At 31.1% G+C, this 14,152-nt stretch overlaps 1 protein-coding gene across 1 annotated transcript in view; it reads left to right on the forward strand.

Annotated features, from left to right (window-relative positions):
* Window positions 1-14,152, forward strand: part of LOC147078328 (protein O-mannosyl-transferase Tmtc2-like) — a 556,500-nt gene that overhangs the window by 142,051 nt on the left and 400,297 nt on the right. The window contains exon 3 of the mRNA XM_085958718.1: window positions 7,428-8,637. Coding sequence (XP_085814844.1) covers window positions 7,428-8,637 — 1,210 coding nt within the window. The remainder of the gene's footprint in view (window positions 1-7,427; window positions 8,638-14,152) is intronic.

Consider the following 14,152-nt stretch of genomic DNA (forward strand, 5'->3'; position numbering starts at 1 on the left):
TTATGATATAATTCGGGAAAATACACGTTTTTTTCAAGCCATCGAAAAAATTGACAAATCTCCTTAAAATCGCCTTAAACGCGTGATATTTTGAAATTCCCTGTACATCCTTGGCATTAAGTGCGAGGCACAACAAAATATTTTTACGCGTGGCTTTCGCCACGGCCGTGACGTCACACCGTGATAAGGCTAATGGCGGAGCCTCCAATAGAGCCTCCTTCAGGCAATAAAGCAACATTATCTACAAAGTGGGGTAATTTGCTAAAGTTTTATACCCTTCGTCACTCGGCCTGATATCTCACTGGCAACGCGATGCCCGATGGTTTGCTATCTCGTCGATTTAACTGGACATCGTTTCGGTATCTAGTATTTTCAAGCCTATTTAAGTAAAACTTAGATTCTTCTAGAGTAATTGTTTGTGATTTTTATTGTTTGCTCCAATTTTTTGGAAGGTTTTAATGTTTAGATTTTTTGATAAGTTTTATTGGTACAATAAACATTTGAATTTATGGTACACTAAATTGAGTTTTGTGGATGGCAAACTATCTCTTATTTATATTTAAAAATCTACATTATTTTTAACATAATCTTTTTAATTGTATTTATTTTGCTCTAATAAACTATTTTGTGTGTCTAAATAAAGTTTTCTGTTAATTCTATGTAGAATTTACTATGATTATTTTGTTTAAAAACTTACTTTAGATCCACCATATAAATGCTAATTAAAATAATGAATAATACCATATATCGAATATGCGTCGTTTCCTTAAATATATACCTATATATTTTTTTAAATATGCATCTATAGGATTACGTATAATGTAATGTAACGATTAGGTATCCCCTATATATTTTAATGCCAATTATTGAGTGGGCAATAACCAAATTGCTTCGGATGTTGATATATTCCACCTAAGTGAGAATGAGTATTATAGGTTGATGTTGTTTTGTAAATTCATAAAATACGGTTCACTTAGCTCATTCAGTGTACTTCCATATAACTACTATAAAAATTTTGCACCTATTTACTATTTTAATTATTTATCTAATAATGCATAGTATTTACTTGTTTTTTATACTATTTTAATACTACTTCTTTGTTTTTTAAATGTCATGTTATGGACATCGTAAGTTTATATCTTGTAAATTTCACTATATTGATGCCTTACTTCTATAGGGAAACCTTTAACGGGTCATAGAATCGAATAACCCTTTCTGGAGTTATTAATTCAATTATTCACGGGAATTATCTGAGTTGATTATTTTTTAAACGGTAAAATTTCATTGAGCATTGCTAACTTCATTTGAACCTAATTAAAAATAAACACATTTACTTTTGAAATCATAGCATTAACATGCAAAAATGCAGAAATCATAGCATTAACAAATTTATGCACAAAAAAACGCCATTATCTTAGTACAATGTATTTTGAGTTGTTTTCTTATAAAAGAAATGTATCAATATGTAAAAATAAGTAAATTTGAATTAATTGAATAGTCTCTATATTCTTTTGAATTTCAGAGCTTCATTTTGGGAATCACTAGTGAATATTATATAGCATGATTCAATTTAGCACGTTATCATTATCTACTGAAAATTCATGATATACTCTCGCTACAGTGTAGTTAGAAATAGCATTAACCGCGAAGATAATATTTATGGTCTTGATACTTAAACTTTCTTTGAAAAAAAAAACCGAACTTGTAGATAAAGAGAAGAATCATAAAATATTGCTACGAGATAAGACGATCAAAACTGATTTATCGAATGAAAGCCGATAACAGACGACCACATGATGTTAAAATACGTAGGTATAAATAACATAAAATCAATACAAAAAGTTGACCATAATAAACACGGCCGCAGTCCACATTATCAAAAATCACTTCTGTGGAAGTAAGCAACCATCGAGGCGTGAGGATTTTTATCCACCAGATAAAAAATGCTCTCTCGAATAAATAAAATACTTTTATCACTTCGTAAATACATTTATCGCCGTTCCAGCGGTGGATAATGGCGGCCCGCGAGCCCTTTTGGGCCCGGTGTCCGGTCAGGGGTTATCTTGGATGTGTCGGCGAGCGCGGCTGCACGCTGTTTATGCGGGTATTTCCCGGAAAAAACTTTTCCTGCGCCTGGCAAAGCGTGTAAGTTAGTGATTTCATTAAAAATTAGCAGTAGATATGCAGTGTTTTAAATATTTTTCACATTTCGCGTACCTATGTAATTTTTAAACCATGAATTATTAGTCGGTAATTTGCTATTTGAACTATTAATGCTACTGAAATTTTTCATGCTAATTTAGTGCATTATTTTTTCCACTCAACATGCAAATTATTAACTAATGCAATAATTACGCAATAAATGATTTTTAAACGTAGATGCATTAATATGGTACCTACTATTAATTTGCAAAGCCACAGTGCATCATTAATTTTATAATTATAATTATTTTTACATATTTATGTTTAACTTTAACAGTATAATAGACAGTGGGACCCGATGATAGTAGTGTAAGGAAACAGTAGTGTAATTACTTATAAATGTGAAACAATCACAAACACCCAGACATTTATACATTTAGACATTTAGAAATTTATAAAAATATATTGTGACCTCACCCGAATCGAACCTGAAGTACTTGACTACGATACCTCACATTATTTATCTACTATTCATATTTACAGTAGTTGTACTCTGATGATCACGTGAGTTTTATTTATTATTGCCAACTGACACCAGTTAGTACTTCTAGATAAGACAGTAAGGCTTGAACATAAGTACGTAATTTTGAAAACACTTCTGAGAAAATATATTATAACCAAAATCTTTTTGACAAAAGTAAGACACCTCGCAGGTGACGAACCTGTATATCTCGGGTATCGCGCCCACGCACATAGACCACTATGCCAAAGGAGCCATACTTAATTCTGACAAATTTTAACTAATGGCTTTTTAATAGTCACTTAAGCGCTTTCCAAATTGAGCTACTATTGGCGATCGGCATTTGCATTACTTTAATTACAAACCGATGTCACGGATCACTCCAAGATTTTTGCTGTTCTATTATATTATGTATGTTCCATATGTTCTTTATAATATTATGTATGTTCAATAATTAGAATGTTACATTCTTAAATCCTGTGAATTATTCGGTGAATAAAAAGAATAGTTTATTAAAAACAATAAGATTTTTTACGTGGTTTATTCATCATAAAAGTACTTCACTACGAAGGGGATACTATGGCAATAATTAATAAAACTTACTCTATCACTAGTCTCAGTATTGCTAACATGAAGGGTTGTAAACGTTGTATATTATGTATGCATTCGTATCTCTTATTAATTAATGTAACAACAATAGTATACGTATTATCACTATTTACATGTAACATGTAATGTAGGTTCAGTGAAAATTTATTACTAGGTATGTTTAATTATTGAGTACAGACGAAAAACTAAGTTATATTATATGTGAATTCAAGCATTTCGTTACTATTTATTTTCCATATAGTTGCTTTATTAATCACTGATGGATAATAAGAAAGCCCAATAGTGTATAGCTCATTAAATAAAATTGGCTGTGAACTAGAACTATTCTAAACAAAACAGACATTTCAATTGCAAGCATTTAATATTATTTTTGATGAATCAACATAGTTGCTCGATATTGTTCTGTAATATAATGGTGATTATTTAATATTGCAGTGAGTTGGCAATTGCTTCTTTTTTAATTTATCAAAAGTAAATAACGAGCTATCAATTATCCATGTAGGGCAATTGTCTTGTAAAGTTTTGAGCTGGAAAATGAATACTCTAAAATATTTCCATATCTATTAAAGTACTGAATTCAAATAAAATATATTTTTATCTATACTTTCAAGTTACAATAATAAAACAAACACTTTTTCAGGCGGCAAGCAGAGTGAAATAAAATAAAATCCGAGCGGGAATTCCCGGCGGGCATGCGCAAAACTTAATCGGGCAGCAGTTAATTTTACCTTCCGATAAGATAGCCGAATGGCGATCGGCGGCACAGCCACATGGATAGGGCTACCTACCGATATTATTTTCGCCTCAGAAAATATTTTCGAGCTAGTCGTAATATCTAACCAACCAACCGAAAAGGGGTAGAATTATAGCGTCGCTTAGTTAAATGGCTTGATTATTAGCTTGAATAAAATTTGTGTTAAATTATTTTTAAATAAAACATAGTAGGTACCTACGACCTATAATTGAGTCTTATTTACGACACCCAGTTATGATTCAGTATTGGAAAATGAGGCAAGTACCTACAAGCTCGCGTCATTTTCTTCAAACCAACATCAAGTTTAGTAACTCTTGCTACACCAAACTGTAGATTGTAAATCATTCTTAAAACGGGATTGTATAGTGAATCAGAGTTCTATTAAGATGCTAAAAGCTGTACGGTTAGGCTAAAAATTTTAATTACTGAGTATATAATTGTATATATTTTATATTTTAGTTTAGCAATTAAAATATTGATGGTTTTTATTTTATAAATACCTTTAATTTTGTTTGTTTTTGTTGTATGAAATATTCTTAATAATATAATATTTAATAATATTGTTATGTAGTTGAATTTTTCTTACACACCTATAAAATGAATGAATGAAATTTTCAGGAAAAATAAAATTTCATATTTTTTTAAAATTACAACAATATTAAAACTACATAGGTACCTAGTTATATACTTAACATTTAGATATAAAATCATTCATAATTCACATTGTAAGGTACACTTGTTTAGTTCATAATAGCGTTATTGTAATATTGAATAAAATGAAACATAATATTGGTTGAGATGCTGATAATCAAACAAATATAATATGCGAGACAATATAAGTATAAATTTAGTTGAGAGCAGTTCTCACATTAGTACATACTTATTAATAGAATTCAACCATGTATTTTCTAAGTATGAATAGTAAAGAGTTTATTTAGTCATATCCGATCCTAAGAAGATCATAATTTGCGCCTCCATAGAGTGGAGGTTTGTATATTAATAGTTTTTTTTTTTCCGAGAAATGGATGTTAGCTCAACTTGCTCAACTTATTGGGTCCATACTCTGGTGCATGAAATTTTTTGTCATAAAATAACATTATTAATTGAGTTAGCATTTACTTGGTAGAATTCCATTTTAAAAGAAATGAAACTATAATTAATACTAAATTCTACAGATTTTTTAAAAAGGTTTGTCGGTAGCTATTTCGGTTGTCACACCATTATCAAGACTATTCAGATAGGCCGTTTGCCTTTGCTTAAATACTATACGCATAGATAGAGACAGAATACATTTTCTTATTCGTTCAAACAATATTATGACTTTGTATACTTATTACTAATTGTAATATTATTAATACTTTGAAAACCCTAAGTGGGTTTTTAATGGATATCAAAATTTACAAAATTTATCGAAAGTACAGTGTTCGAGTGCTTTGGTTATTTCTTGACATTATTAATCAATTAAAATATTATTAGTATAAATTTGTTAATCATGTGCTTAAATTATATTTAATAGTGACGACGAATGCATTACCAAATTTACATTAATTATGTGATTACTTTTGGATAATTCGCAATTAATTTCCAACTGTTTCCAAATTTAATTTTAGATCTTTGTTACAAATATGCAAACATTCTGGCGTTATTTTATCACTGATGGTATGCAAATTTGATATAAAACCTGTAAAATTAATTATTAATTATATTTTAATTTCTTTTATGAAATAACATTGCATTAAATGCCATGGACTCCAGTGTCAATAAATCAATATTATTTTTATATAAACGTATGTAAATACTTTGACCTAACGTATTTTTATATTTTATTACAAATATAGCATGTTTAAAACATAAAATTTGACAATATTATATTAAGCTTAGAAGTATATTGACTCAACTTTGTTATCGCTTTAGAAGTAGTCGTGTAATTCAATTCCCAATGCCTAAATAATTGTATAGCATAGCTACGTAATATATCTCTCAAATATATATTGGAGTGGAGAATGATTTTCGCAATAGTTAATTAATTTAAAATTTGCTTTAAATTCCAGTTAGAGCATTGTACTTTTGACCCAGTCTTGAATAAGCGAACTTATTTGCACCTTAAATAATTCGAATAGGCAGAATAATTTATCTGATAACCCTACAGCATGCACAAGAGGGCAGTAGCAAGGGTTGAAGGCGGCGATGATATCACTTGGAGTTAGTGGGGGAGGGGGTGTAGCGGATAAGGGAGTTTTACCACCTGTCACGACGGCGATTTTGAAACGGAAAACAGCTTGCTTGTTGACTCGACTAACTCGGAGTGTATACTCTAGGTGGCAACTAAAAATTAAACCAGAAATAAACCCTTTTTTAAAACAAAACAGCTACAAAGCACGGAAGATGTATATTCATTTTTAATCGTGCGTTTTAGTTAACTTCAAAAACTGGGATGCATTTGAAAATCCTCAATAATATTATACAGTGTGTAATTAAATTAGCTTCACAACCAATAATAGTGGAAATTAAACATTTGAGACGATAAATTTGTTTAATTAATTGAGATTTTACCACCTCTGACAGGTGTTGTAATATTATGTCTTATGATATCTTATGGGCATTATATTACCTAAATGATAGTGAAATATAACCATTTGATCCATAACCTTAAGCTCCACCTCACTCACCTGCTTAAACGGACTCTGATACGCCAGGACTCAATGTTTCAAATTTAGAGTTTATGTATAATTTGAAGGATATTGTTTTTAGAGTAAATAAAAAAATCCAAAATAATATATTATTCTACTATTCTATTGAGCATACATAGTTAAAAAAAAACAAATCATAAAAACATACCTACATAATATTAATATATATTGGAAATAAATCAAACCGAGTGGGACTCCAACACGAATTTTCACTTCCCAAGTGAAAGCTCTAGAGTGGTTGACGAATTAAGCTACTAACTATACTGAACTTTACATCATAGTGGTTTAATGTATGTCTAACATTTTAGATATGCAATATTAGTGATGTGATTAGATTGATTTAAATTCTAAAGATGGTTGCCGTATATTAATGGAGTTCAAAACCGTAACATAGCGTAATTATTGGCAATTATTTGCAAGAAGAATATTAATTTAAGTAGTAATAATGACTGAATTCGATTCCAAACAGAAAATAGCTTGCTTGTCGAATCGACTAAATGCTGTCTACATACACTCAAATTGGGAATAAATAAATATCTATCAAGTTATTTTAAATATTACTTACTAACTGCATATTAAATTAATGTAATGTGAATCCTTCATTTTTTGTGTATTAATTATGTTTATTTATGTTATTTAAATGTATTAGTACGATACGTTATCTTGTTGTGTAGACAATTTTTTGTAATATTGTTATTTCTTTTATTTTCAGGCGTGCTATACTCAGCAATCCTGACCTGTTACCGAGTACACCATGGTGGAACCTCCTCGAAAATGACTTTTGGGGAACGCCTCTAACAGACAGCGGTTCGCACGGCTCTTTTCGTCCACTGTGCGTCTTCACCTTCCGCCTGAATTACCTTCTAGGAGGCTTTCAACCATGGGGATACCACCTAGTCAACGTGCTACTCCATTGCCTAGCCACTGCGCTGGTGGTCAGAGTTGCAAGAGCGTTACTTCCACCAGCGAAAACAAAATTGGGCTCTGCAATAGCAGGGTTGACCTTTGCATCTCATCCGATACATACGGAGGCAGTAGCTGGAGTTGTAGGACGGGCAGATTTAGCAGCTTGTAATTTCTATCTTTTAAGTTTTCTCGTGTATGTGGCTCACGTGAAGTACCGTGATACTCCTCCTTATCCGAATGTCACCGTGAATCATTTGCCATACGGCGCATGCTGCATTCCGCGCTGCAGTAGAATAATTAATGGTGTCACTGCTGCTAAGAAAACTTACAGAAAACCTACGCGACGCTCGGCTACTTCAAACGGTCACGTACTCTCAAACGGCTATTCCGGTGATAAAGATCTTATAGGTCAAAGGAAGCCATCTTTTTTATACTCAGCTGAAAGTTTAAACTACCATAACATATTATTTCATTTGATTGATAGCATTAAAAAATGTAATTGGCTTGGAAAAGTAGAAGACTTCGGAGCGGCCGGAGGAATAATTTGCGCTTTGAAGTTTTTTCTATCATGCGGAATAAATACTTGGCAAGTAAAGAAAACAAATTGTACGAATATTAACAACAATAATATTAATGGAGACGTCAAAAGCAACTGCCACTTGGAGAGTAAAAGCAACGGTATTGTGGCGACAGCTTTATTAAATGGTAATGCTTGTCACAATGGATCTTACAATGGGGTAGTGAATGGGTCAGTGAAATGCAACGGGGATGATTCCAAATTGAGCAGTGAGGGGATGTGTAAAAAGCAAAGTGATGAAGTCGGGGTAGTGCAGAAGCCATGTTGGCGGTGTAAGGGTAGTGGTAGTTGGGGGTGGAAAAGGCATAGCGCCCTTGTAGGGTGTGTTTTGTTTGCAGCGGCTGCTACCCTTAGCAAGGAGACGGGAGTAACCGCTCTGGCAGCTTGCGCACTTTATGACCTAGTGCGCGCTGCACAAGACGCTACGTGGAACAATAAGGTTTGTATTTATTTTATTTATTTTATATGGCATAAAGGAAATAATATTCATACATAATAATAATTTTACAATAATGTTTACCTTAACATAAAGTGATACAGTTAAATTTAATACCAAATAACAATAAAATAATTCCGCTGAGATTTATATTAGTAGGAAATATAATATAATGTCTCTTACGTTGTGGGACCTTGTTTTACATGTATACTTTTACTGGTAGCACATACACTTTATACTTGAGCGCTGAGTAGGTAAGACTCGATTATTAAATGATTTGGTTAACAATTAGTAAAAATAATTTAAAAGCGAGAAATTTTTCAACGTAATACCAATATGTATTTAATATTCTATCTTTAAAATTAAAAACATTATAATGTACTTAACTCAGCTTCAAATATAAAGTAGGTAATAAAATTATTGAGTTTCTAATAGTCACTAATTTATATTATTTTGTATGAAAATAAGTTATTAGAGCCGCACAGGACATACAAAAATTAGGGTGTGGCTGGAGCTTGTACGGATACTATCCGTAGCTTTATGCAACTGACTTCCTCTTAGGTATGCTTACATACAGTAATATGTTTAAATACTAGACGGTATACGCGGTGAAAATAATAATTCTGCCATTCTTGGTAGTATTGAACTGTATCCCTGATATATCCCTATCTTAGAAATCGGAAGCATCAGTTGTTTATTTTCTCAAGGTGGAGAACTAACCTGCCATGATTGGTAATGCCAATTGGGAGGCTAACTTCCATACCTGCGAGAGAATGAGATAGGTGGGCATTGTTTTATAAATTCTTAAAATAAGGTCTGCTTAGCTCATATGGTGTACTTCGTTGTATCTAATTTATAATTTTTGTATTTACACTGTTCTACTATTTAATAACTTATTCCTCGAAATACAAAATTTGAAATTTGCATTTCATGCTGTACACGCTAGACAAAATCATTTTATAAAAAAAATACGACTCCCGACAGGACTTTAACCTGTATCTGCTGGATTTGCGCCAGTATGCTTTTCCAATTAAGCTACGGGCATCAAAGTTAAATACGATGATTTTAACTAGTAGTTCGATAAGCATTTCATGTAACAACTACTATTCATATTACTATCGTACTGTTTTAATAATATGTCATTGTTTCTAAATATTGTCATATTGTGATCTTCTTAAATATATACTTTGTAATATTCACTATAATATGCAAAAATAAATAACAATTCAATTTGAAATTGAGGAAAGTACAGCAAAAAAGATAAACCTAAACATGTATTAATGAATATATTATTTTCAAAAGTTACATCTATATCATTACATATATTATTATGATGCCTTAAAGTTTGTCAAGTAAACGAAATGAAAGTTGGTAATATTTGAGGTCACTAATCATCTTTAAATAATTATATACTAAAGCCGGCTACAAAGCCTTGGTCTATAAGGGTTGTGTTTCTATCCCAGTAATCTGTTCTGTAGAGTCGCATAATGAAAAAATATTTTCTCTATATAATAATATTTAAAATAAACTGAACATAATCCGTTATTTTTATTTTTTCAAGTCTAGTTAAATTTGTATACACTAGATTGTTACATATTTCTATATTTATATCTACTTTAAAACATACTATGTTTTTATATATAAAATAATACATTGATGTCAGTATATTTTGTCACTGCTACTGGATGTAAATAAAATCAATAGAAATCAACGTAACATAGTGTAAATTCTAGTATAAGTAGGTATTTAATTTATAATAACATTTTAATGTCGGTTTTGTGAGTTCTAAAGTATATAAATAATATTAATTATTGACGATTAATAGACTTAACTGAATAAATATTGTTTGAATAATAATATACTGCTACATAAAATATAAATTACGGAAAAACATGTCACACGACAGGCTGAAAATCATTGAATTCACGAACCGGTCGCAATAAATTAATAATGGGGGCATTTATGTATATTAAAATTGATGAATAGAGCATAAATAGTCGAAGGCAATTTAATTTACATATTATTCCAGTAATCCGTGCATAAATATACCAAAGGCACATTGATCAATGTTTATCTCAATTGTAGAGAGATAAAAAGTTGCAAACAAACAATATCGGGTTTATTGATCTTTGCACACTTTATGCTTTACAACATTACCAATTACATAATGTAATCAAATGAAAAAATGCAAATAACAATAATTGAATTAATTTACTACAGAACCTGTTAATGTATTAGCCTATTCATCTTTTCAATCAAATCATTTCATTTATCGTCCTTATTTATGGTACTACAACCCTTGGTGGATCTTGGCCTCTTTCAAAAACTTCCTATATCATGGATGGTCCAGCACCGACACTCTCCAGTTGATTTGACCGAGCATTCTTAAATATCCTGTGGTGCACTCCAACCATCTCAATTTCATCCGTCCATGTATTATTCTGCTCTCGGAAGTCAAGTATGTATATAACACACCGACATTTCCTCCGGAATTTTATTGATGTGACTGATTTTTATATCTTTGAATATTTTAGATAGATTCAATTCAAAATTTGAGAATTTAATTTTTTTTATTAAACTATTAAGTACTAACTATACAAGTTATTTTCATCGTAATTAGATAATTATGACACACAATAATTCGAGTGCTTAAAGTAAGACAACGTTATCTACAAAAAAGTGTTTTTTTTTTTTGAGATAACGTTATTTTACATTTATGGCTACATGATAGTCAAACAACGTTATGTCAATCTTTTCTAATTTCTTATTAAATCGTCAGTAAAGTTTAACGCTAACTACATAAGTTACCCTTGTTTTCATATTTTTTAAAAACTATCCCTATAAATTTAAACATCATCATAAGCAAGATAAATGTACAATACACAATAAATTATAAAATATTAACATTAGGTTTTAAATAAACATTTCCCTTGTTGAGTTACAAGAATCTAAAATAACGATTTTTGACTCTTCTGTAAAGTTTCACTTTTGTAGATAGTGTTGTTCGACACTAAGCCCTCGAATTGGTACAGCACATCCAATGGATGTAGGTTTAAGTTCAGCTAGGCATCGTATATTTTTAGAATGTATTTCTGATGTGTTTTTAAATTAGGTATGTAAATCCACAAACGATAATTTTAATATAAAAATAGAAAGCCGACCATTTCAACTTAAAGTTTGATATACTTCTGAGCCCGTTAATGGTAAATTTACCTTGCATACGTCATATTACTACTAGGTAAAAGAAAAATTGCACTCAATTGGATAATAAAAGATGTGAGATTCGAGTTTCTTGTGACCTACCTTTTCATATTTATTTTCTGGTATATTTTTTTATGTATTTCAAATTTTCAATTATGTACCATTTATGGAATTTAATATTATTTTATTTGATTTATTAACACAAGTAAAAATTGCTAATTATACGGTTGAGATACACAACATTACCTACAATATGACCAGAAATATGTTATTTATTTTCCCGTAATAATTTTAAGTTATGTACAACGTTAATATCAAGATTTGAAAGCCACAATGGTGTAGTAACATTTTGAAAATATATTGAAGAGAAATTTGAAAGAAAAATATAATTGGTTAAGTTGTATTTTTTGGTATATTTGAGTTCAAAACTACATGCTTATTAAAACCAGCTACAGAAGTATAAAATACAGCCAAAAACATCGCCGATCTCGGGTTACGGATACGGTATAAAAAAAGAAGAATCGTAAATCTTTGAGTAGCCAACTAAAAAGATTTTACTTTGTTATAAAATGTAGTTGTTCATTGTTTCGATTGCATTTTAATTCAGTACAACAAACATCTACTAAGTTTACTTTTCATATGGATAGGTACCTACATGTTGTATTAACAAACACAAAAGTTTGATGGTTGTTTATTGTTTCTCAGGTGCGACTCGACTACATATTATTACAACCTATATATATATATATATATATATATTTATATTATAATGTTATTTTATAATCTATAATAAGATAAGTCAAGTTTTTCAACTGTCTTATGACGACGGCTTCATTATCGACTGAGACAGTTAGATCTCTTTTATGTCAAAAGATGTTATTACACAAATATGTTCTTTTAGAAAAAATGAAATTCTAAGACATAAAAAATAATTCTACGTAAATATCTCGTTTTTGGTATAATATTTCTTACGTCCTTTTGGTTTAGCATAATCATAATATTGTGAACTATTGACTTACAATGCTTGATATATTATTGTCATAGGAAATCGTTAAAAATATACATATTTTCCAAGTTAAATAATATTCTTTTCAATAATAAAAAAAAATATTGTTGAGCTTAAAGTTAAGATAAGATTTATGGATGTCCAGATAGTAGAATTCAATCGATAATATAAGAATTCAGTAGAATATTGACTTATTCTAAGAATTCGATACCAATGAAATAAATCGGTACACGACATTGAACGTCTCGATGTTATTAATTTGCCGAGTGAGACAACGAATAAACGATCACAGAGTAAAAGAGCGAGAAGCCAGTCGGATGTCGACGGCGTTCTAGTAAAAAGGAGACATTACCACCCAGGGCCCCGGGCCACGGATGTCAAGAGCTTTAAATGAGAAAACTTTCCTTCTAGAGACGTTTGGCAGGCGGGGAGTGAAGAGAACTTAAACATAACATCGCTTCAGACTCAAAGTGTTGTCAACGGTTAAAATGTTCGATTATTAAGTGTCATTGAACGCTATTTCGGTTTTCTACTATTTATAGCACTCTCATTTAGTCAAATCTAGTCTTTTAAGATAAAATTAGCAACAAAAATTTAAAATAAAACTAGATTTCAAATATTATATTATTATAATATAATGGTACAGAGTAAAAGGCACGTTGTCATTATATTTACAAAACTGAGATTTGAATGCCACCTAATGGTAAATGTTGTGTACCTACTTTAAAATCTTGCAACACTACAGAGCAAAAAATCTTCGAGTCATAAGATAATTTTGACACACGTCATGTTAAAAAGGGTGATTATTGACTCTTCCTTATCAGTAACTGAACGTTGCTTCAAAAGTTTATCATTATTTTACATTTACTTCATCTCTCTTCTTGGTCGTGCACTCATGGCTGAGGATTGTGACCACATTTAAATTTCGCCATCCCTTGAGCGACCAAGACTTTCCATCCTTCTCAATCTTCCGCTTCTCTCAGGGCAGAATAGATAGTGCCCCCAGTTAGCTCTTTCACTTGGTCACTCTATCGCGCAAACGCTCTTCCACTGCTTCGCCTTCCCTGGAGGCTACCCAAAACTACCAGTCTCTTCAGGTTGTTTGCTCCGCGCCTAACAATATGTCCAAAAAACTGCAGAATTCTTCTCAGACATATCGTTGAGAGCCGTTCCTTTATCTTCAGTCTCTGGATGATTGACTGGTTCGTCCTATGCTCCGTCCAAGAAATGCAAAGCATTCGGCGCCAACACTACATCTCAAAGGCATCAATTGCCTTTCGTTATCTTGCCTTTAGGGTCCACGACTCGACT

The sequence above is a fragment of the Rhyacophila brunnea genome, unplaced genomic scaffold (assembly GCF_057557595.1).
Source record: "Rhyacophila brunnea isolate RB1 unplaced genomic scaffold, BYU_Rbru_1.0 scaffold_11, whole genome shotgun sequence".
NCBI lineage: Eukaryota > Metazoa > Arthropoda > Insecta > Trichoptera > Rhyacophilidae > Rhyacophila > Rhyacophila brunnea.